This window comes from Hippoglossus hippoglossus, chromosome 15 (assembly GCF_009819705.1).
Source record: "Hippoglossus hippoglossus isolate fHipHip1 chromosome 15, fHipHip1.pri, whole genome shotgun sequence".
In the NCBI taxonomy this organism is placed as follows: domain Eukaryota; kingdom Metazoa; phylum Chordata; class Actinopteri; order Pleuronectiformes; family Pleuronectidae; genus Hippoglossus; species Hippoglossus hippoglossus.
Genome location: NC_047165.1, coordinates 18,167,437 through 18,191,608, shown reverse-complemented (window position 1 = coordinate 18,191,608; position 24,172 = coordinate 18,167,437). Strand labels below are relative to the sequence as shown.

The 24,172-nt window shown below is 43.4% G+C and overlaps 2 protein-coding genes across 3 annotated transcripts in view; one reads left to right on the top strand and one right to left on the bottom strand.

Moving 5' to 3' along the window:
• Positions 1 to 1,161: 1,161 nt before the first annotated feature.
• On the top strand, positions 1,162 to 6,675 carry eif3s6ip (eukaryotic translation initiation factor 3, subunit 6 interacting protein). Its single transcript, XM_034608904.1, has 15 exons — positions 1,162 to 1,321; positions 1,829 to 1,859; positions 2,019 to 2,229; positions 2,349 to 2,428; positions 2,659 to 2,720; positions 2,832 to 2,901; positions 3,010 to 3,083; positions 3,362 to 3,533; positions 3,735 to 3,889; positions 3,974 to 4,144; positions 4,944 to 5,077; positions 5,396 to 5,569; positions 5,792 to 5,981; positions 6,170 to 6,250; positions 6,439 to 6,675. Exons 1-15 carry the CDS (start codon positions 1,280 to 1,282, stop codon positions 6,565 to 6,567), a joined length of 1,776 nt encoding a protein of 591 aa, XP_034464795.1. The 5' UTR covers positions 1,162 to 1,279; the 3' UTR covers positions 6,568 to 6,675.
• A 390-nt stretch (positions 6,676 to 7,065) lies between these two features.
• Positions 7,066 to 24,172, bottom strand: part of cdh23 (cadherin-related 23) — a 157,549-nt gene continuing 140,442 nt past the window's right edge. For both annotated transcript variants that reach the window (XM_034608223.1, XM_034608224.1), the window contains 32 exons: positions 22,916 to 23,137; positions 22,711 to 22,830; positions 22,306 to 22,486; positions 22,084 to 22,217; positions 21,434 to 21,643; positions 20,913 to 21,020; positions 20,124 to 20,226; positions 19,660 to 19,785; positions 19,377 to 19,580; positions 18,691 to 19,149; positions 18,453 to 18,569; positions 18,129 to 18,353; positions 17,450 to 17,619; positions 16,545 to 16,682; positions 15,877 to 15,996; positions 15,312 to 15,489; positions 14,363 to 14,574; positions 13,776 to 13,970; positions 13,581 to 13,694; positions 13,352 to 13,481; positions 12,758 to 13,021; positions 12,516 to 12,677; positions 11,413 to 11,669; positions 11,226 to 11,323; positions 10,935 to 11,055; positions 10,765 to 10,844; positions 10,553 to 10,593; positions 10,377 to 10,437; positions 9,822 to 9,951; positions 9,517 to 9,636; positions 9,145 to 9,255; positions 7,066 to 8,826 (listed from right to left, as the gene is read on the bottom strand). In XM_034608223.1, coding sequence (XP_034464114.1) covers positions 8,485 to 8,826; positions 9,145 to 9,255; positions 9,517 to 9,636; positions 9,822 to 9,951; positions 10,377 to 10,437; positions 10,553 to 10,593; positions 10,765 to 10,844; positions 10,935 to 11,055; positions 11,226 to 11,323; positions 11,413 to 11,669; positions 12,516 to 12,677; positions 12,758 to 13,021; positions 13,352 to 13,481; positions 13,581 to 13,694; positions 13,776 to 13,970; positions 14,363 to 14,574; positions 15,312 to 15,489; positions 15,877 to 15,996; positions 16,545 to 16,682; positions 17,450 to 17,619; positions 18,129 to 18,353; positions 18,453 to 18,569; positions 18,691 to 19,149; positions 19,377 to 19,580; positions 19,660 to 19,785; positions 20,124 to 20,226; positions 20,913 to 21,020; positions 21,434 to 21,643; positions 22,084 to 22,217; positions 22,306 to 22,486; positions 22,711 to 22,830; positions 22,916 to 23,137 — 5,253 coding nt within the window. In that variant the 3' untranslated portion in view covers positions 7,066 to 8,484. The remainder of the gene's footprint in view (positions 8,827 to 9,144; positions 9,256 to 9,516; positions 9,637 to 9,821; positions 9,952 to 10,376; positions 10,438 to 10,552; positions 10,594 to 10,764; positions 10,845 to 10,934; positions 11,056 to 11,225; positions 11,324 to 11,412; positions 11,670 to 12,515; positions 12,678 to 12,757; positions 13,022 to 13,351; positions 13,482 to 13,580; positions 13,695 to 13,775; positions 13,971 to 14,362; positions 14,575 to 15,311; positions 15,490 to 15,876; positions 15,997 to 16,544; positions 16,683 to 17,449; positions 17,620 to 18,128; positions 18,354 to 18,452; positions 18,570 to 18,690; positions 19,150 to 19,376; positions 19,581 to 19,659; positions 19,786 to 20,123; positions 20,227 to 20,912; positions 21,021 to 21,433; positions 21,644 to 22,083; positions 22,218 to 22,305; positions 22,487 to 22,710; positions 22,831 to 22,915; positions 23,138 to 24,172) is intronic.

Sequence of the window (24,172 nt, the reverse complement as noted above, 5' to 3'; positions counted from 1 at the left end):
CTTTTCTAGTCTTGATGACCACTCAAAGCTCTTTACAGTACAGTTTTACATTCACACACACATTCATACAGTGCATCTATTAGCAGCACTTCGTTGTTCTATGAGGGGCAATTCGGGATTCAGCATCTTGCCCAAGGACACTTCGGCATGCAGATGGGGAAGACTGGGGATCGAACTGCCGACCTTCAGATTGGAGGATGACCGCTCTACCCCTCAGCCACAGCTGATAACAATAACTATTGTAGAAATTTAGAATATAACCATAAATAATATATCTGTAAACAATATATCTGTAAACAATATAACCATAAACAATATATCTGTAAACAATATATCTGTAAACAATATATCTGTAAACAATAGAACCATAAACAATATATCTGTAAAGAATATATCTGTAAACAATATAACCATAAACAATATATCTGTAAACAATATAACCAATAATGGTGTAACCCAGTTCAAACAAACACAGATAACAATTCAAACAAACTAAACAAGTAAATGCTGCCAAAAAGGAAGATATTAGATACCAATATTAACCAAGAAAAAACAGCAGCAGGTGAACCTAACACAAAGAAAACACAAGAATTAGCCAGGCTGACCATGCTGCATGAAAACACATTCAATATGGGGACGAGCACTACTCACCACCTCCAGTCTGGGGCCTTAGCCTGTGTCTCTCGCAGCCAGGACAACAGGGCACATGCAGGCTGGAATGGAGGCCGTAGATTTAGTGTGCAGGCCACAGAAAAGGAGCCTGGCAGGGTAGAGAGTCACCACAGCCACAAACCTGTACAGCCAGGGGCCAGGGGCCAGGGCAGCACACGGCTCACAGGAGCTTCATACAGCCGGAGGAGTCAAGGCTGGGGTTCATCACTGCTGCACATGTTCTCCCACAGCGAGGAGGCTTCACCACGTGTGCCAAAGAAAGGATGGAGATATCTATAGCAGCAGGCAAACTGGGGACTACAACATGTCTGTAACAACACTGCTCTGCGATAGGAAGTATCAAAGGAGAGAGCTGGGGAGGTTTAAACTGCAGTGATGATTCCCTGCCGGTGGGGGGCAGCAATACACTTAATAGTGCCTAGTCTGCCGGAAAGAAGAAGAACACGGTACACATTTTCCCATAATGCTTCACTGCCTGCTACGTTCCACTCGTACGTCACAGCTTCTTTCTTCCGTTTCCGCCTCTCCTGCGCCGGTTGCGTGCTTTAGCTGGGTTAGCTAACACATCACACGTTCTCCTCCTTTGCTAAGCTACGAGCTTAGAGCAATGACTACCCCCATGTCGTTCCACGAAGAGGAAGAAGTCAGGGTAAACAGATTCCTCTTACACATTTCAAACCTTTGTGATCCCAACACCGACACGCTGGTTAGCGGTAGCCTGCTAGCCAGCTAGCTGCATAGCTAACACTCCCGATAGAACAGTAGCTTGTGATGAGTTAGCATGATGTCAATAAGATCCGGGACAATGCATCCAAAGCACAGTCCGTGTGACGTCAGGGTAACGTTATGTCGCTTCTTATGTCCGGTAGATGATAACTAGTGTTTTTCAATGAGTGACCTGTCGTCTCTCCATGATGTTGTACAGACATGACATCTGCCTCTGGACCTGTTGTGTCCTCTATCCTTTGTAAAGTATTGCATGTGTCTGTATGTTCTATGTTTTGGATTCTGTCTGTGATATATAAAATAAATACTAAGTTAGGCAGATGATAACGTTTTAGACCAAACAAGCTGACGTCATCGATAAGGGCCTGTCTGACAGACAGATGTTAGTTTTTCAATAGTAATAAATGTGTGTCTGCTCTGTTTCCCCCAGTACGATCCTTATGACTGCGACCTGCACACTGGTGAGTGTGCACACGTCTCTCCATCCAAATATATGATGTCACATTTCCTGTATAAACTGTTCTCTACAGTCAGAACTCAGCTGCACATTTCTTGAATACTTCATTTAGTGGAGTGACGGTGCGTCAGTGTCTCCTCCTCACGCTCCCATCTCCCTGCAGGCGACCCGAAGGCCGACCTGGCCTACGAGAGGCAGTACGAGCAGCAGACCTACAGCGTGATTCCAGAGGTGATCAAGAACTTCCTGCAGTATTTCCACAAGACCACCTCAGACCTGATCGACCAGAAGGTTTACGAGCTGCAGGCCAACCACGTCTCCAGCGAGAGCATCGAGCAGAAGATCTACGAGATCCAGGACGTCTATGACAACAGGTAAATGCAACCCCCCCCCCCAACCCCTGCTGTGGTAATGTTGTCTATTTCAAGAGATACTCTAAAGCTGTTTGTGGACGTGATCTGAGTTTCTTATGTCTTGTTTTGTTGCTCTACAGCTGGAACAAGTTGACGGAGCGATTCTTTAAGAACTCCCCCTGGCCAGAGGCTGAGGCCATAGCAGCACTCGTCGGTAACGGTAAGTGTGTCATCCAGCATCAACACTACCATTTGTTTTTCCTTGTAGAAATTATTTAATGATTGAATTTTGTCTTAAGTCTGCAGTATAAATGTGTCAAAGGATCGTTCACAGAAAAATGAAACTTCACTCATTATCTACTCATCGCTATGCCGATGGAGGGGGAGTGGACTTCACATTTTCGCTGAACTATCCTTTTAATGTCAATGTTTTCCTCTCACCTCAAACAGATGCTGTGTTCCTTATCCTTTACAAGGAGCTCTACTACAGACACATCTACGCTAAAGTCAGCGTGAGTAACTGCTCAATACAAACTGACATCAACGTCCTCCTTCATTTCTGAGAAACCTGCTACAAACCCCTCTCCAGTATTAATTACAAATGTTGTTTTCTTGATATTCAGGGCGGGCCGACTTTGGACCAGAGGTTTGAGTCATACTACAACTACTGCAACCTCTTCAATTACATTCTCAGTAAGTTTCAACAACATGTGTCACATTTTTCTCCCATCAGTAATTATTTATCTAAAAGAGCCAGCGATGAAAAGCGAGTTAAAGGAGAATATTTCTGACTGTAAACAGATGCTGATGGCCCCGCCCCTCTCGAACTGCCGAACCAGTGGCTGTGGGACATCATTGATGAGTTCATCTACCAGGTATAGAAAATTATATTCTTCACGTTTCCTCGATTGACAAAACTTGCCCATAACAAAGAGACACATGTAAGAATTTGTGCTAAAATTAAGACCAGGTCAAATAGTTGAGCCCAGACATTTTAAGGTTGTTTTTAATATACGAGGAGAACCAGATAGATGGGATATCATGATATGTCTTTTAAACATGGCTCATAGGGGTAACTTCTCTTATCTCTTTCCTGTCTAAAAGCCCATAGACAGTGTGTGTAAATGCCTTTAACACGAGTACCTCTCTTCAGTTCCAATCGTTCAGTCAGTACCGCTGCAAGACGGCCAAGAAGTCAGAGGAGGAGATCGAATTCCTGAGGAACAACCCGAAGATCTGGAACGTCCACAGCGTCCTCAACGTTCTCCACTCATTGGTGGACAAGAGCAACATCAACCGCCAGCTTGAGGTGTACACCAGCGGAGGTGAGGAAGAATGTTCTGGAGATACTTGTTGTTTTAGGAAGTCAATAGGCTTCACCCCTTGATCAAGTTAACCAAAATAAGTTGCAGTGCGTAGTTCTTTGCTTTTTTGGAGTGAAGTCAACGTCAGCATATTAAGCTTAGGTAATATATGAGACATGTAGCATATGTGAAACATGTATGTGCCTTGTTTGCATGTTGCAGGAGACCCGGAGAGTGTGGCTGGAGAATATGGGCGTCACTCCCTGTACAAGATGTTGGGTTACTTCAGCTTGGTGGGGCTCCTGAGGCTTCACTCTCTGCTGGGGGATTATTACCAGGCCATCAAAGTCCTGGAGAACATCGAGCTCAACAAGAAGGTGAGACTCAACTTACAGTAATGGATGCAGAGAGGAACACGCCTGAGAACGACCAGTGATGAGGATTTGTTTCCTGTCTCTCAGAGCATGTACTCACGCGTGCCCGAGTGCCAGATCACCACCTATTACTACGTGGGATTTGCCTACCTGATGATGAGGCGTTACCAGGACGCCATACGAGTCTTCGCCAACATCCTGCTCTACATCCAGAGGACGAGAAACATGTTCCAGAGGTCAACATATAAATATGAGATGGTGAGTCAGAGCAGTGCTTTCTTTGATTGCAGGATCAGTGTTTCCCATTAATAGACCTTTTTCAAGGCAGCCATTTTGATATGAAATAGTAGGTAAACACAGGTTTTTCACATTCATTGAGGCTTAATCTCTGTCTTTCTGACTGACAGACACCCACTCAGCTGACGTCTAGGACCCGCTGCAATTTAATCCTTTATTAGTTTGAAATGACGCCACACTATCAACACCAATCACCACATAATGATCATTTGCCTCAATGAGTGAAACCTTTCTTTGTAGCTGCACATTCATTCATAATTCAGCTCTTCCTGACTCCACTCGCTCTCTTTCTCTCTCACTGACACACACAGTGTAATCGGATGCATTTGTAAACTCGCACTGGGTAAAAATACCAGAATAGGTCAGCTGGCGTGGTGCACTCGGTTTGGCTCAATTCTGTTGGCAGTAGGGATGTTAGGAGAACCGATACTCGTGTGTGTGTTCAAATATTCTTTATATAGTGTGTGTTGAAGTAAATAGGCTTTATTGTTTAGTTTTTTGCCATGGTATTGAAATGGGTATTGAGAATCGTGGAAATTTCATGGTATCGTGACATCCCTAGTTCAGTGTGGAGCGAGACTAATGGACACATTTGTATAGGAACAGTTCTTTGCCAAGCTTTTTGATCCATATAAACGGTTGATCACTTATGTTTCCACTGTATAAAGCAGAGAGCCTTCTCCTGGTTGAAAGCTGTCAGTTCTAAAGAGGATCTTTTCAGAAGTGCTAATGACGTCTTGATATTTTTATTCATTTACAGATTAACAAACAAAATGAGCAGATGCACGGTCTGCTGGCCATCGCTCTCACCATGTACCCCATGCGCATTGATGAGAGCATCCATACCCAACTGAGGGAGAAGTACGGAGACAAGATGCTGCGGATGCAGAAAGGGTAAGGAACATATTCTTCACATCACAGGGGAGCAAATGTATTTGATGAAGAGGATTTTCTCTGATTTTATTTTTGGTTTTCCCTTACTGGAGGGAAGTTTTTTTTATCTTTTCTGTTTTATCAAAGATGAGCATAAAAGTACAGAACAACGGTACAGTTTTACTAGGATACTGTGTATTTTCTTCTGGTGTCTTTGGGCCAACTGTAGCTTCATTTAGTTTGGGGAATTTAGTTCCATCTTTTTGCATCTTTCCCTGCAGTGCACTGTGGGTAGCAGGTGCCGTGTTGAATGAAGTGTTGTGTTTTTTTCCATATCAGAGACCTGCAGATATTCGAGGAACAGTTCAGCTTCGCCTGTCCGAAGTTCTTGTCGCCTGTGGTGCCAAATTATGACAATGTCCACCCCAACTACCACAAAGAACCTTTCCAGCAGCAGCTGAAGGTCTTTACTGAGGAAGTGCAGCAGCAGGCGCAGCTCACCACCATCCGCAGGTAGAGCATACTCTCAACTGTGAGCGGGTCCCAGTTATATATATATCTGTATTAGGTGGTATTAAAACTAAAAACATTTAGGATTCATGTAGTTTAGTTTTTCTTTTATCTTTCCTAATCTGGTCTTTCAGAAACAGTTGGATTATCTCGAGAAGCCTCTTGACTTGAATGTGGTTGCAGGATGTCTGTACACATCGTCTAAGTCTCAGTTTGTCCCCACAGCTTCCTGAAGCTCTACACCACCATGCCAGTAGCCAAGCTGGCAGGTTTCCTGGACATGACGGAGCAGGAGTTCCGTATCCAGCTGCTCGTCTTCAAACACAAGATGAAGAACCTTGTGTGGACCAGCGGCATCTCAGCTCTGGAAGGAGAGTTCCAGTCCGCGTCTGAGGTCGACTTTTATATCGACAAGGTGTGTAAAAGTCTGCTCAGTCTTTGATGCATTTCAAAAGATACAGTAGAGTTCAGATGGATCCTGTTCTTCTTACAGCAGCTCCACGTTGTCTCACATGTACACAAGCTGTGTATAAAATACATAATCTGAAAGGGTCACTGTTGCACGGTGTTTGAAGGTGTTCTATGTTTCTATCTCTCCCACAGGACATGATCCACATTGCTGACACTAAAGTTGCTCGTCGGTATGGAGACTTTTTCATCAGACAGATCCACAAGTTTGAGGAGGTGAGTAGTGATATGCATGTCTCTTGATGTACAGAAGGTTTGAGTTGCTTATTTTAAGGGATTACGTTTTTTTCCAGCATGGGAAAACTGGGTAATGTGACAAATTCTGTCACTAGTCTTCTTATGCAATCATTGGTTGGTAGGCTGCAACCCCCCCTACTGAAAAATAAATGTGTCTTTGCCTACAGTTGAATAAGACAATGAAGAAGGCACCGGCGGTCGCGGGCAGCACCACCACCACCGCCGCCGCCACCACCACCACCACCACCACCACCCCCACCACGACTGCAGCAAGCACAGCGATCAGAGCAGTGTGAGCAGCAGCGGAGTCGTCCGCCCCTTCAGCCTCTTGCAAGCTGTTTGAGAAATATTACTGATGGAAACTTTTCTATGTAACAATAAAAGGATGGAGTGATGTGCTAAAACCTCTGAGTTTGATTCTTTTCTTCCCACAACCACTAGATGGGAGTATTTACCAAGCCCTCAGCTTTGTGAGTTTTTGAAAACTTTTATTGTCAAGGGAAGCGCCATTTATAGACATGCAAGGATGCAGGTATTTCTGGCAGGTCCCACCAGAATTCAGTACACTAATATAATAGCCATATTTTTATTAGTATTGGTCTGTTTCTCTTGAAAGGTCTGCTCAGATTGGACCTTTGAGAACAATAGAAATCAACTGGAATCATCACGGGGACAAATATATAGTTTCATGGGTCATTAATTTGTCTCAGACTGTGGGTGTCTGCTTGGATTTTATTTTACTGCATCGGTTGCTTCACTGTTTCTGGCTCCTCTCCCACCAACTGAGGTCAGAGGTCATTGCATATTTCTTTTATTATCACTTCATTCAACAACATTTCCCAACACAGATCTCAGGGCTGGTGACAATAACGACAAAGAAATAAAAACTTACAAAATGAGAATATAAAAAAAATATTTTAAAAACACCACTCATCAGAAACTGTCAATTGTCATATAAAGGAAAATAGAACAACATACATGTGTCACCATAGCACGATATACACGTAGTCCAAACATCCAGAGTTATTCTTTTTACCTAATTTGGTAAGCCAGCATTTATCTTCAAAAATATCTTTTGATTCCATCACATTTTCTAGAAAATAAAAAAATAAAGCAAACGTTGACTCTTACTCCCTCAGTTGGCAGTGTAAAGTCTCTGTGGGCACGATGCCATCTTATTAATGTCTATAAAAACGGGATAATTCATATTTATTTAAATTCCATCAATAACTTCAGCCTTCAATATCAAATTAATCAAAACTGTTTTTTTTTTCTCTTTTTCTCCAGTTTGATATGATGTTCGTCCACCTTCGTTAATCATCTCAGGAAGGAGTCTTCTTGTGCACAACTGGTTCAGTCCATGCTAAAACCAGAGTAGGATCACGGTGTGAATGTTCACTACTGCTCTGCAGACTCGGAGTGTTTAGACTTTTTGCCGTTGATAAAAAGAAAAAAAAATAGTCTTTCACCAAACTACTGGCAACATTTTACAGTGGTTAGGCTCCTTTCCATCTTTCTCCTGGTGAAATCCACTCCGTAAGCATCACTGGGGGAAATATTCAAAGTGCTCTTGTCTGCATTAAATGGCCATTGATAACTCTTAGCGACAGAAAGTATCAAATACCTGAAAGAGAGAAGTCTTCTGTTCCAGCCTCACTCCTTCCGCACTGATATTATTATTTTTTTGCATTACAAAAAGTATTCGAACACGATCAGGAATTGTCTCATTAGCTCAGTGTTGCATTGATGGCCATCTGCTGGTCTGTGTGTGTGTGTGTTGGTATGAGTGTCTGCAGTCCAGGTGTCTTCAAAAGGAGAAGTGGGAATGAGGCACCTTCAGTTGATTTTAAGGTCATAGATCAACAAGCTTCTCCCACAGGGAGGGTTCATCTTTCTTTTCCACTTAGCTCTTTGGATGACAGTCGATGACACCAGTTGATTTTGTCTCGCTGAGGACCAGTGCCCTGCTTGATTTTAAGTTTCCTACAGGTCTTTTGAATGAGCCTTCTCTTGAAGCATCAGAAGTGGGACCATCTTCAACATGCCAGAGTCAAACCTCTGGTCTCACTGATGCAATGAGGTTGGCCGATGAGGTTCCCTAGACTACACACACTCCTCCTCCGATCCTCCCTTACCTTGGCAGGGTGGCGGCGTGGAGGCACAAGGACACACACGAGTCATGATGGCGCTCAGACCAGCGAGGCCTCGGCTAGTCATAACTCTGTGATCTCCAAGGGACTCTCTGACAGGGTGTCTCCGTCCTTGTGACGGTGCATCGGGGTGGACTTTGCAGACTCTGTGCGGGCGTTGCGCTCACAATAAAGCCCCCCGTCTGAATTCAGCGCCTCCATGGAACGCGCCAGGGCCCGCTGGTCGTCCTCCGGCAGGCTGTTGAGGTCAGAGGTCAGGAGGGTACCTGTGCTGCCGTGGACCACGTGCACACCTTCGGGACCCTTCAACTCGACAGGAAGCTTGTGCTTGAAGCGCAGAGTGCCACGCCCTCCGCCCATGCCCAGACACTCGTCCTCATCGTCGTCGAGGTCGCTCTGGATCAGCTTTTGAAGGAGAGGAGATGAGAATGAATCAAGCTTTCGATTAATAGCGTTTATATGGAATACAAAAGATAACAGGTTTGTAAGGAAGAGCCTGGAGGAAGAGCTGGATAGAGATACACCAGAGGGAAACTTTTCAGTAAGTTTGAAAAAAATCAGGTTCAGTAAAAGATGCAGTGAGACAATAGATTAGCAGAGAGAAGGTTCCACAGCAGCCGACAGGACGTCAGAATGGGAAATCAAAGGAAATCAGGATCAGTGTCCAGCGTTGCCAGAGAGGAGCAGTAGATGCAAACAGATAATCCGATCTCCCGAGCCCACCTCAGTGACTGATGAGATATCTCCCTGGCTGGTGGACACAGTCACGAGTCGAGCTGCAAAGAGCGTTTTCAGCCTCAGGTAGTCATCCAGGACCACCTTCAGCAGGGAACCCTGACACGACAGCAGTTAGGATCAACACCTCACACACTCTCACTGTAACAGTTGTTAAATATGGTAATCAGCAGGAATCTAATCCTCTGGATCTAAACGGCCTATTTAAAGTCCTCGAATCCACCTCTCCTCTTCTCAGGACTGACTGGAGGAGGTATCCTAATGATGTGATGAGGCTTGAGGGAGACAGTAGGTTACCAATGACAGAGTGATCATGTGTGTGAACGTTTCCCTGGATAATCTCACATGCAGGTGTCTCACCTTGATAGGCCCCTCCCTCATGATCTGGCCTAGTTTAGCGATGTTGTCGTACTCCTGAATGGCTGCTCTCAGGTAACGATCGTCCTCTGGCTTCGCTTGAGGCTCTCGACCGAATGTACCCTGTTGGAAAACACACTGGTTAGAAAATATTGTGAGGGTACAGCTGTGCAGTGGGGTCGACTCAGAGAGCAAATAATGTTCGAGAATACAGACTTGTGTAAGCAAAATATAATCTATGAACATCTTCAGAAGTAGTTGTGAGATATATATATATATAATGAACTCAGATTCCTGTTGGTACTGACATGAGTGCGTGCAGGGCTGTTCCACAGGTCCGTGATCTCACTCAGGTTCTCAGGCAGGTCGTCCTCGTGGTCAGCCTGGGCGGCCAGCTCCAGGTTACGGCAGAACGGGTCCAGCCACACGGGATTCGCCCTACGAAGGCAAATACAGTAGTATCAAACACAATATTAACTGGAAGAATAATAATGGTAAGATTTACAAAGAACTTGAAGTTAGATTGTGTTACAATAATCTTTTTCATTTCTTCTATTAGATTAGTGTTATAGGCTCTAAAGGTCAAACAGTAGACTAAAAGCATTATTTGAAAAAGTAATGTGTGGCATTTTGAGAAACGCATTACAGGATGGTTAAAAAGTTTATATTCTGGAAGTATCTCTTGGTTAAGTACTTTGACCTCCCAGAGTCTCCAATGATTCCTGCCCTTGAATCTTCAGACAAATAATCATAACAAGTGGAAAAACACTGAATGAAATTTTTCGGGAAAGCAACACAAAGTGATATTTGGAGGGAATTCCCTCGAGCGCCCTAGAGCTGTGAAAATGAAGCCGTTATCTCACCCCTCAAAAGAGTACTTGTTAGTGTTGGGCATGTCCAGGATATCCATTAGACCCTGGTTCCCTGGATGGTGCAGGACAAATAATTGTATCAGTACAACAGCCTTTCTACAGTTAACATGTTATACAGATCTTGTTACAGCTGGCGGGGCGGTCCCCTTAATGAAGCTTCCTCTCACCAGTCGATCCGGAAACGATGGCTTTCAGCTTCCTCTGGTGTCTGCACCACAAGAACACAGACAAGTCGAGATGATAAACAAGTTGATATCACTGCTCAGACTGGGAGCCTAAACCGCAGTCAATACCTGAGCAGGTTTCAAATAATTCAATCGAAAGAAAAATCGCATGTCAACACAAATGGCCCTTTTATAGAAAGCTGAATGATTCTTACACTCTACGATAATGCCAGTTCATTGTGACAAACAGAATTCCTGCCAAGCACAGCAGCACAGCCAGGATGATGATGACCAGCTGTCAACGAGAAGCAGAGAGAAAGTTTTAAAGCATCAAAAAAACATTCACGACAACCTGAGGGGTTCTGGAAGTCCGAGCCTCACAGACCTGGAGCGTGGAGATGTCGTCAGGGAGTTGGTCACTGACAGCCGGCTGAACGTCCACAACGTTGTACGTCCTGAACAGGCTTCTCAGCTGCTCCTTGTTCTCATCGATCATCTGGATCACCCTGCAACACATGAAGCACCAGGACACATGTAAACTCGTGTCAGAATAGAAGAGCGGGAGACTCCTACATATCGCTGTGAAAGTAGAGGACAGCTCTAATGTAAATACAGTCAGTGTTATCATGTAGCTCTGCAGTGAAAGATCTATTTCATGAGGGAAGGAACAGTCTACCTCTCAACATCCAGGATGGTGTTGGTCTGATTGTTGACGACATGGATCATAATGTCCGTCTGTGCATAATTCACTCTGCCTTTTTTGTCCACATGGAACTGAATAAAAGCAAAGTGAGACAAAAATGTCAGATGTGTTTACGACATACGCAAACAAGTTTAAAGCTTACAATGGAAAAGCTTTGTACCTGTATGTCATCTAAGTTGACAGTAGCTCCAGTGATGTTGGACAGCAAGTTGACAAAGTCCTCCTGGTTTTCTCGCACCAAGTCCGGGATCTCGTTGAAGACTATCTTGACCCTCTGGTCATCGCGGAGAATATAGATGTTCACATTGGTTGTTGTGCTGTGTCCGGCAAAGTCGCACGCCAAAATCTCCAGCTGAAAGTAGCCTGGATTGTAGGCGGTGAAGAGGTCGTAGGTTCTGATGATACCATCGGTCAAACCTGTGGAAATCATGGCAGAGAATATTGTCTCAGTATAGGACATGAATTTGACTCATTGCAAAGACAAGCTCTCAAAACAAAAAAAGTTAATACAATATGGAACTTTATTCTGTGTGATGTGTCAAAAAAACACACAGGGTTTCATTGGAAGATAAAGAGAATTACATAGTAGGGAGGCGCAGGCAGCAAAGACATGTCTATTGAATGACTGGTATTCGTTCTTAAGTCAGATTTGTGGAAGCCATTTCAGTTCAACTCTGCATTTAAAAAGAAAGCATTCAATTCAGATTCACAAACAAAATTGTTGCATTGTTGTATTTGTATAAATTTGTACATTTAATTTTTGTTTTTATACTTTTCTTGTGAACACATCCAATGAAAAACCAAAATTTCCTGTTAACAAATATCTCCTGTGTGTCCAAAGTCTGATGGGTTTTGTTTTACTGCCATAGAGCTCCAGCACTGTCCAAAAACTAACATTGAAAACAACCCCAAAAAGAATGAAAATCAGAACAACACATCAATGAGCCTCATTTGAGAGAAACACACAGACTCAAATACAAACTACTGAGACACAGACTACAGACTTTTCATGAGATTTGGTGACAGTGAAAAATATCAAATTTGATCGGCTTCACCCTTTTAAATAATGTCTAACCAGCTCTATATGAAGTTTCTTTTATTAAGTATTATGAGATATTTGAAGTAAAGGTGATCCTGGCTGCAGTGGTAACTACAGGTAGCTACAGTTTTGATTTACTTTACAATGTACATACTGTATGGGCTGTATATCTTCACTATATGTTTCCAGACACAATAATGAATACTTTAGGTAAAGACGCTCACCGATGGTGAAGATGCTGCCAACGTCCTCACTTCCGTTGCTCGGTGACTGGAAGTAACGGATGGTGACGATGTGGTATTGGACCAAGCTGTTGTTGCCTATGTCGTTATCTATAGCCACAACCTTGATCAACTCTGAACCCACTTTGGCGTTTGCTGCAACTCCTGGAACAGGGAAGCAAAGAAGGAGGGTTATGGTGTTTTTACACAATAGCACATACAGTCAATGTAAGAGAGTAGATTACCTGCAGTGTACTCTGCCTTAGTGAAGCGTGGTTTCTGGTCGTTGATGTCTTCCAGTTGGATGCGGACTTCCAGCAGGCTGGGGTCACGGGCAGGGTTCAGGGCTTTGGCTCGTGCTGCCCTCTGACCCCTGGGAGGAGTCCAGCTCCTGTTGCTGGAGGCCTTGATGATGATGGAGTAGACTGGGATCTCCTCCCGGTCCAGATCCTTGTGCAACTTCAACTGTCCGTCATGACTCAAGCCAAAGATGGCATCGCTGTTTCCCGCTGCAGGAAGACATGGAAACAGCTAACGTTCAGCTATCTAAAGCACTAAAGGAATCAGCTTCAAACAGAAAGAGTGAGAGACTGATATAATCAAACCTCCTCATTAATCCTTTCAAGTATGAGGACTTTAATGTGACAATGCATAACAGTCCACAACAGCTTCCACACAAACTGCACGGTCATGCCTAAAATCTTCTAGAATCACACAAAAACTTAGGCTAAAAGAATATAAATACATTCTCTGATGGGTAAAATATTTTCATTACATTTTCATCATGAACAGCATTGTGTGTCAAAGCATGTGGCCATGTGTGAAGACCACAGCGTCACCTGCAATGAAGTAGTAGACGATGGCATTGGTGCCCTCATCAGCATCCACAGCTCTGGTTATGTTCCCCACCACAGTCCCTGGGGGGGAGTGCTCAAGCACTGTCAACAACTGGTAAGGCAAGCTGCCACGCTGAGGTGCACACACACAAAGAACAAGACAGCAAATACAATTACACAAAATTAATAGAAGATCTCATGTACACATAACCCCATTAGAGCATATTCTCACCGGTGGTTTGAGGAAGACAGGTTCATTGTCGTCAATGTCCAACAGCGCCACCTGCAGAGGCTGTGTGGTCTCATAAGGCACTGGCTGGCCCATGTCACGGGCAACAATGATAAGCTGAGAGACATGTTTGGATTCAGTTAGAGACATACACAGTTACGTGTATCGACTGCACAAACTCACAGACAGTTGACTCACGCTATGGAGGGTCTGTTTTTCTCGGTCCAGTTTCACAGTCGTCGCGATGACTCCAGATATGGGATCGATGTGGAAGTTCTCCCAGTCTCTGTTGCCGGCTCCCGTCTGCAGGAAGGCGTAGCGGACCTCTCCATTCACGCCCTCGTCAGAATCTGTCGCATGCACCTCATACACAGGCAGACCGGGAGGCTGCTCCTGCACGGAGGGCAACGAGAACCAATGTGTGATTGTGTGAACAAACTGTGTAACTGGAACACTTTTTTTGGTGTTCATGTTCGAGGTGTTAAGTAAAACCACATGTTTATCAAATGGTAGAACAATTTATTAAAGCCGATAAATGTAGGGATCAGGTATCAATTCCTGATACTGAGCTTAAAATGCCGAATGACTCATTTCCTGAGCACCACAGCCGTCCCCAGTGTATTATAATGGTTCGAATAGGTCATACACAGGGAGGTTGCTCTAATAGGGATTTGTGAAAAAGAAATTAAGTGAAAATTAAAATGCTACGGTCCCACGATGAAGTGGAACACGCACGCACACATGTACCGACAGTGAAATACATCGAGACACATTACAGCTGATACCTCTGAGATATGAATGATGGTTCCATTAGCTGGCCTGACAAACACAGGTCTGTTGTCATTGACGTCTATGACTGTGATGATCAGGTCTGCAGTGCCCCACAGGGGAGGACGGCCCTGGTCGGTGGCCACCACAGTCAGGTTGAAACTTTCAGACGACTGAAGCAGACGGCGAGAACGCACCAGCCCTGTGTTTGGGTCCAGTGAAAATGCATCTAAAAGGAGAGAGGACGTTTATGGATCAAGGAAAGTTTAACAGTGACTTCAGGAAGTATTCAGACCCTGTCACTTTTTTCACAAGGCACTGCTGTAGATGGATTTGTAAATTAATACATTTGCCATGTTTACCCATACATATTTCAAATTTAAAATACATTATTACTCATTTACACAAATATTCCTTTATTATTACTCTATTCTACTTAATACTTTGTAGAAGTGTAATTCCATGTCAAGACAACAGAATTTAGGTATTGTATTGACTGACTACCTACGTGAATAATGACATTATACTAACAACTAGTGTGAAACAATGTTGGCAGGTTATCAAAATTCTGCACACTAGTTGTTGGATACAGTGACATTATTTACATAAGGTAAAAAGTAATTCCAAGATGGACAGTTGGGAGGCCTCAGTTCAACATGGAGTTACCCCAAAGTCTCTATGGCAACAAATACAGCTTCCAGGGTTCTTATTCTTTAAATGCTTTGCACACGTGGATTCGTAGCGCAGGTCAACAGAGGTCCTTGGAATTTATGGCTTTGTGGTTTTTGTCCTGACAGGAAAAGTGAATTGTGGCACTTACATACAAATGCCTCTCTAAACTGCATTCAATCAATGAATTTTGTCATATTTGGACCCCAATCCAGTTGTAGATGCATCTTAAGGATAATTAAAGCAAACAGGAGGCGTTGAGTGACCCCCCTGAGGCTTTTGAGGACATATTTATACCTGAATGTGGTCCCAACATGCTGTAAAGCACCGCTCCATTCTCTCCTTCATCCAGGTCAGTAGCTGTCACGGTGATCACAGACGTACCACTGGGCTCGTTCTCAAACACGCTGTTGCTGAACACTCGCTCTGAAAAGCGTGGCCGATAATCGTTGACATCGAGAACCGTCACCAGGACCTGATGTGCATCAACAGGCGGATGACGTATGAGGAGGAAGTCAATCACTGAACATTCTTGACACATGGTTATAATCCAGAAAAGGTCCTATTCAGGATACATAGTGGAGGCCAACTCAAACATCAGCATGTATCAGTCAGTAATAATAATCAGCTGATTTTTTATCACAGACAGAAACTTTAACTATGTCAAACAAGGTTCTTGCATGTTCCATCATTGATCTTCTGGTTTTTCATTCTCATGGAGTTTAGCCACTGGGAGCCACTGTAGATGGTATTCGGTGTTAATGTGTACTTACTCTGTGAGTGTAGATTAGTTAGACAAATATTCAAGCCAGACAGCGACGTCAGAAAAGATCATTGTATGATTACAATAGGTGATCTTTACCTGGATAGAGTTCTCACGTCTGTTGCTGTGGCTGCCACCGGGGTTGTCACGAGCGACGGCAGTCAGAGTGTAATGGTCCTTTGTCTCTCTGTCCAGAGGAGAGAGGATGTAGATCTCTCCCTGAAACAGAGGAGACGGGATAATTAGGAAGGAAGTACAACTACTGAGGGGAGTGATGGTTAGATCAAGACATTTATTCGGTGTGTGTGTGTGTATGTGACAGAAATGGAGCAATGGGGTTAAATTATTCAGGTCGTATTTGATCACATTCAAATTCTTTGTTTAAACTTTCATTTCCAAGTTGGATTCCTTTCTGTGTTGACACCCAGCACTGCTGGGAGAGAAAACGCTTAATGACGCCTGAATGCAGATCACTTCTTACCTGTCAGTAAATCTTCATCAAAAAATAAATGTCTGTGGACTTTGTTCACATGTGGATACTGTGCTTTAAAGATTATGAGCCTCTTTGTTTTGGCCTTTTTGGCAAAATCTCAAGCAATGGATTTGCAAACACTCTATAAATATCCTAAAAGAAGCAAACATTCTTCAGTCATGAATAATGAGATTGTTGTAAATTCTGATTTTGTTAGAAATTATCATTAGTAAAGTAAAAGAAACAGAGTGCAGTTATTTAAGAACTCTCTGTGTTGATGTACGGGTAAACTTACGGTAGATGGTTTGATAGCAAACTTGCCCTCTCCGTCTACCAGGCTGTACTCAATGACAGCAAAGAGGCCAGAATCAGCGTCTGTAGCACTGACACGAACTATGGTGGTGCCCAGGTTCACGTTTTCAAACACAGGCTCCTACAAACATAGATAAACAAACACTTTGGCTCAGAGACACTGAAAGAAAAAGATTGTTCTTAGATTATATTGTCAAACCAAATAAGTGGAAACTAAACTATCTAAAGGATATATGAACTAATTCATATGCTACACTACTGACCTAAAGTTGAGTCAACCGTTTGAACTGCAATATTCTCCATATTCCCAATATTTCACATGAAACTAGAATTACTGCACGGTGGTTATATGCCTCCAACAACCAGTGCAGTTTCAATCTACATACATTTTTTTCCAGACCCATGAGGTCACCATGACCTTTAACAGATTACATATAATCAATTCATCTTTGTGTCTAAGTAACAACTGGTTAAAAGTTGGATGAAATTCCCAAAAGCAGACTTGACAAATAATGTTAAAGAGGACAAAAACATGTTTTGTGAAGTCACTGTCACTTTAACCTTTGACCACCAAAATCATATAAATTAATCCATGAGTCCAAGTAAAGGTTTGTACCAAGTTAGAGGATTCCACAGAAGCGTTCCTGAGACGTGTTCAAAAGAATGGGACGGACGGACAGATAACTCGAAAACATAATGTTTCGGGCCACTGGCTGTTGCCAGCACGGATGCATGAAAACTACTTGACATAGAATAAAAAGTGGGAGGTGCTCCAATAATAAATCTTAAAAAATACGTATCTCATCAAATAAAACAGCACAGAAAGTATATATATATATGTGTAGTATACATTCCTGCTCATTTGTCTCTTAACAATCTGTTCAGTACCTGATATGAAGGTTGTAGGAAGACAGGGTTGTTGTCATTGACGTCCACGATGCGCAGATAAACTGGAAGCTCAGCTATTCTGGGAGGAGTTCCATGGTCCCTGGCCCTGATCGTGAAATTCAGCCACTGTACCTGCTCGAAATCCACCGTCTGATTGGCCACAATCTTACCTGAAAGGTTATTAACACAGTGACAGTTCAGTCAGACAACTCATGTTTGAAATGTTTATTGCAGCAGCAGAACATAGTTAGAGTTTGGCTTCTAGGCATCGACTTCATCACTTCTCAACATATGATTACATTGATATAAAAGGGAGTGGTGAGCTAATATCTTTAACCCCTCTGTCAGAGCCTACAAGTGGTTGCTGGGGTGTGGAGATGGTGAATCAACGGGCAGGGATACTGACACAGGGCAGCAGACTCCGCATTAGGAGGGTGTGTATGACAGAGAATTGTGAAGGCTGAAGCATGTCACATGATTAGAGCAACGCTCAAGTTAAATCCCTGAACTAGCTGGCAAATGTCGCTCCATTTATGGTTTTGATTCACCTGCTCTAAATCAGCATGGCAATAAGAAAAGAATAACACTATACATATGAAATCAAACTAAATGTAACTTTGGTTATTTTGAGAGTTTGTGATCTGCGGCCTTCAGCAGCTTGTTGCTATAGGGGTCATACCAACAGAGGGGTCCTCCAGTCTAACGTATCCCCCTCGGGGCAAGTGGAGCAGCTGGTAGATGACCTGGCCGTTGGGACCTTTATCGGGGTCCACAGCTGACACTGACAGCAGTGTTGTGCCCGGCTGAGCTCCTTCTAAAATCTTCTCTGTGAAGTTGGAAACGCCGAAAGGCCGGAAACGAGGAGCGTTGTCATTTACATCCAACACGTTGATGGTTAGCCTCGCTGAGAAGAGAGAGCGGCGTGTTGAGAAGAGAGACAGGGTGTAAATACGTTAATATAAATAAAACTGAAGATAGGTTTTGATTTGGGGAATGAACTCACCGTTGGGAACGCTCCCTGACTTGTCGATGACATCACTAGCATTGTCATGTACCGACACAATGATCTCAAACGTAGCTACCTGCTCTCTGTTTATCGGGTTGCGTACAAACACTGCCCCTGAAATTTTAAAGAAACACATATAATTATTGTACCAAAAGTAAGAGCATATTTAATCAATGTATTGACTAAAAGGCTTTCTAAACCAAGATATTAAAGGTGGGTAAGCTCCATGACTCACCAGTGTGTAAATCTATGCCGAAAGACTCCTGCAGGCCCTCCACTGGGTTGTTCCCATCATCCTTTGCCTCCACTGAGATGATGTAATACTCCAGCCGGGGATGCAGATCTTGGTCCTCAGCGGTCAGCGTGGCCACCACAACGCCAGGTGGTGTGGACTCATTGACGCTTATCATGGTCAAGGGCTCTGTAAAGCGGGGCCGTGAGTCGTTTACATCATCCAAGATGACTGTCAGGGTGGCAGTGCCCGACATAGGGGGTGTGCCACGATCTGTTGCCATGACAACCAGGCGGTAGGAACCACGCTCCTCTCTGTCGAGGGTGTTGTTGCCTACCAAGACAGCACCGGAGAGCGGGTCTACCACAAAACGGTCCTGAGCACCGCTTTCCAAACGGTACATGAGCCAGCCATTAGAGCCGGAGTCAGCATCAGTGGCGGACAGCTGAGTCACCACCACACCTGAAAGACACAGAGTAATGAGCGAGACGCAAACAAACAAGCATGAACAGGCTTGTATGATTGTGAATATGTAAAGCCTTTAACCCTGACCCTAATCTAAGTGTAGATAATCACAGGATGGGACTTTAAATGGGAATTACCTATACTTTTCTGTCAGTGATTATATATAAGTCATATTCCTCCCAGCACACGACTACACACAGATCATTTGGGCACAATCCACGCACCAGTGGGGCTGTTCTCAGGGAGTCGAACACTGAAACTGGATGGACTGAAGACAGGAGGGTTGTCGTTCTGGTCCAGGATGGTAACTGTCAGAGGGACGCTGCTGTTCAAACCTCCTATGTCCTCCGCAACCAGAAACAGCTCGACGCGAGGCTCCTGAAAGGCCTCGCGGTCCAACTTGGCCCCCCGACGCACAAGAATCAGACCTGGAGGCAGATACAGAGACATTACCAGCTGCACTGCAGGTTTCCTCTGTGTGTGCTTCCTGAGGAGTCATAATGTTACCAGTATTGGCATCCACAGTAAAGAGGTCCACTCTTGCTCCCAGCAGGAGATACTTCATGACAGCGTTAGGTCCGATGTCTTTATCCTGAGCCAGAACGGGCCCATTCAACACTGTTACTGTACTGCCTACAGGACGGGCAGAGACAAAGAGGTGACAGGAGTGGTAAAAGGATCAGGTTTTGATTTCTTTCTTTTTTTCATTTGGCACCTGTTGATGTGTCTCCTACCAGTTTGATAACTGATAAAATACAGAGTTTATGACTCTATGATGCTCACTGCATCTTCCTTTGAGTTCTTGACAACAACACAAACGTCATCTCCCCTCTCAACATTCAAAGTGAAAAAACACTAAAATGAGCCATATGCAAACGAGGGCAGGAAGTAGAGCAGACAGTGTTGCAGACAGTGTGTTTTCAACTCAGTGCTCTGACATAAGGTGACAGCCACACTAGCTTGGTTTGTACCTGCTGCAGAGTTCTCAGTGATTTCAGCCCTGTAGCTGGTCCTGGTGAATATGGGCCTGTTGTCATTCTCATCCAGAATGGTGATCACCAACAGGTCTGAATCCTGGTGAAGTGGGGAAAAAAGAGGGGGATAAAGAAACAATGGTGGTAGGAATGGATTAGGTGGCATAGCATGAAGGTGAGAATGTTAGTGGGGAAGAAAGAAGAAGTTAATCAGCCCACAAACTGTTTCACAGCACTTCACCACAGTGGAGAATAATAAGCTGTTTTCACAGAGCAGACAGTTCACTTGTTTGCAGCTCTCAGCTAAAACAGTTTCTCAACTTTTGCAAGATGAAACAAACACGTTGGAGCTTTGAGAGAAAAAACTTCACAACCACATTGTTGTTGATTCTCATTCTGTCATTCAAAGTAAATTGTGTGTGTTGGATTATTGTGAGTATGATATGGAACATAATGCCAGAAACCACAACATTGCTTAAAGATAGGACAGGTAAGGACAGAATTGTCCAATAAAGTAATGTAGATTTTTAAAATAATTTTCTGAAATTAGCTTCTGCTGTGGAAAATCAGCAGAATATCCTTCACATTTTATGAGTAATGTGTATTTATCGACTTAAAGCAATGACATGTTGGCTAAATTCACGTTATGATAAAAGATTTTGTAGGAATTGTTACATCTTGAGCCTAAAAATTCAAGATGCCACTGGCAGTGATTTTTCTGATTGTTTCAGTGGACTTTATGTGAACTGCCTGTGTGGAAACGGGTGAACAGTAGAGAGGGTTTACCCTGCGAGCGATGCGAGGGTTCTCAGGGTTGTCTTTGACAGTGATGGTGAGTCGATACTCAGCCACTCGCTCTCTGTCGAGCGGCCTGTTCACTTGCACCACACCTGTCTGAGAGATACAGAGAGGAGGAACCGAATCATGTGTGTGCTGAGAGTTCCATTATTAATATAACAATATGTTTCATCACAAATTAACTGCGGGTACAACCTTGTCATACTACATAATTCATCTTTTCAACCTTCCTTCTCTAAAGAACATGCAGTCTTTGTACACACTGTGATATATTTATGCTGCAAATCCATAAATGTGTATAACACCAAAAGCTGCTGTAAATGTATCTGCATTAAGGGTGTACAAGCGAGAAATGCTGACTTTACATAAGATGGAGCTGTAGCACCTGTCCCGTCACATGCTTTCCATTTCCAGGTTTCACTTATTTCTACCACCTGGTCCACCTTCACCACATCAGCAAGTTGCATTTTTCTGTTTCTTTCTGCTAAAACCACATCCATTTCTCTCACTGTGTCATTGATGTAGAAGGCTCCGTCCTGGTTGCCAGCGGTGATGTTATAAGTGAGCAGTGCGTTGCGTCCGCTGTCCGCGTCACGTGCTTGGACTCTGGCCACAGAGGTGTGTATGGAGGCGCCCTCGCTAACGCTGGTGTTGTAAGGCAGGTTCAGGAGAATCGGGTCGTTGTCGTTGATGTCTCGGACCTGGACCCCCACCACCACCTGAAGAAACCAGTCAGAGGTAACATTAGTGGTTCATGATAGGTTATGGTTAAGTTTTATGCCTCATTTACATGGCCTGTTTTTAATAAGTGTGAGAAAAAATAGGCATTTGGAACAAAATAATTAGTCAATAAGTTGATGTCACATTTTTAATTACACAAACATGTAAAATTACGACCTGTGCCAAACACTTTGTTAAATCAACACATCATGTTGAGCTCCAAGGCTCCTTTTAAAGATGAACTGTTTAGGTTTAACTACCATGTGAAGATTGTGGATCTGGTAGAGGAGTATAGTTTGTGAAAGTGGTATTAGTTATTCATTTGTTGGTAATCAAACAGTTCAGTATGCAGTAATTGTCCATGCAAGCCAAATTACAGCACAGGAGTGAAGTGAAGCTTGAAGATCCTAACTGTTAATATTTGTGTTTAAAGACCCACCGAGCTGTTGCGAGACGGGGTGCCCAGATCTCGGGCTGTGACAGTGATGTTGTAGAAGGCTGTGGTCTCTCTGTCCAGCTCCACATCCTTCCTCACCCGCAGCTCACCTTCCACTGGAGAGACCATGAACTCATCTGACAAAGAGAAAGAGAAAAAGAGGCTCAGAGGTACAGGATTTAATAATATATCACTATCCACACAGAAAAACAGTGCGGTACTCACTCTGGTGGTCTCCACCGGTGATGCTGTACTCCACTTTGCTGTTGAGTCCAGAGTCTTCATCACTGGCTCTGAGTGTCCAGACCCGAGGTCCTGGCTGGCCCTCAGTGACCTCGAAGGGTCCCTCATAGGCTTTGGAGAAAGTTGGCGTCACATCGTTCACATCTAGGACGTTGACGAGCACCTAAAAAGGGAGGAAGGACATTTTTAACACATTCATCAACAGAGAGGAGAAGTATATATTTATCAATTGAAATATTTTTTTTAAGTTGTTAAATAATTTCCTTTGTCAGTGACAAGCACTGGATTCTTGTGATAAGTTTAAACCACATATATTTGAAAGGAAGAGATCACTTTGGAAGAGATCACTTTGAGAACTTTGAAAAAGTATACTATTTGTATCATTACTGTTGTGCTGGATGTCAAACGAAGAGCTGGGTTTAGACTCTGGTCCGTTGCTGTGACAACCAGTGCATAGTGTCCATTGCTGATCTCGAAGTCCAGCTCCTTCACAGCAGTGATTCTTCCCTAAACACACACATCATACACAGGTGGTCAACATGTTGTTTTCTGATGTGTGTAACACCACAGTGTGCTGGTGTCCATGTCGTACCGTGATGCTGTTGATATGAAAGGTCTGGATCAGGTTGCCATGAGCGATCGCATATCGCAAGGTGCCGTTCAGACCCTCATCTGGGTCGATGGCTGTTACCGTGGCGATGGTGGCACCCACTGTGTCCGGTCCCTCGCTCAGCACGGTGACATACTCCTCCTCAGGAAACTCTGGGGCGTTATCGTTCTCATCCACAATGTGGACATTGATGGTGGTTGAGGTCTGTGACAGAAACAGCCAGAGAAAGACTTTTACAGCTGCACCTACTAGTTATGACTGACTGTGTTAAACTGTACAACATCTGTGCCAGCTCTGAGTCTGAGTCATTTCATCAACTCACTCTGGGGGGAAAAAAGGCAAACCATTAAATGTAAGTAAAGATGCATAAATACATGAGTGCATCCTAAAGGAAACCACTTTGTCGAACCACTGACAGATTCTCATACATAATCAGAAGTTAAAGTAGCATAAAGAATTAAAGGTTGAGTGTTGCTGCCGCACCAGTCAATGATCTGAGTTTCCCTTCCAGTGATACTAAAAGGTGGATCATCTAACAACTGATTATCCAAACATCACAGCAGCTTAACCTGATATAATATATGTTAATCCACTGTAACCAATTTCATTTGGATATACAAACCAAGCCAAACAGTGAAGGGCAGTGACTTTGCACATGAGTCACTTTTATATCGGTCTGGAGGAGTTTTGTCAATCCTGAGAAAAGATCCCTTCTGTTTTAGCTTGGAAAAAAATCTAATGGTTAACAGAAAGCCATCAGGGTTGGAAAGATATGGACATTAACCATATAATAAAAAGGATTTATCAGGCTGTATTATTGGAAGATTCAAGATATTTGTCAAACCGTTTACAACACAAACGAGTGAAAAATCTTTGTAGAGAAGCTCCATTACCAAAAAGGGTAGTAAAGTGAGTAGTAAATAAAGAAGAAGCAATAACTACAGATACTAGTACTACAAAACTATAAATAAAGTAATAATACAATAATAGAGCAGGAATAAACAAGGAGTACTTGTATGGACATAATGGAACATACAAACACACAATATGTGGAAAGTGTATGATCCAATGACTTCTTTGTGTGACTCATACTGGGGCAGGATTAAAAAAAAAAAAGTAAACCAACATTTCTGAATAAACTCTAAATCAAACTAATATTTATAATGGTTTTAATCCCAAAAGATAATATGCAGATTACAGGGTATAAAAGGTTAAATAAAGTTGTGGGGACTGGTTGTT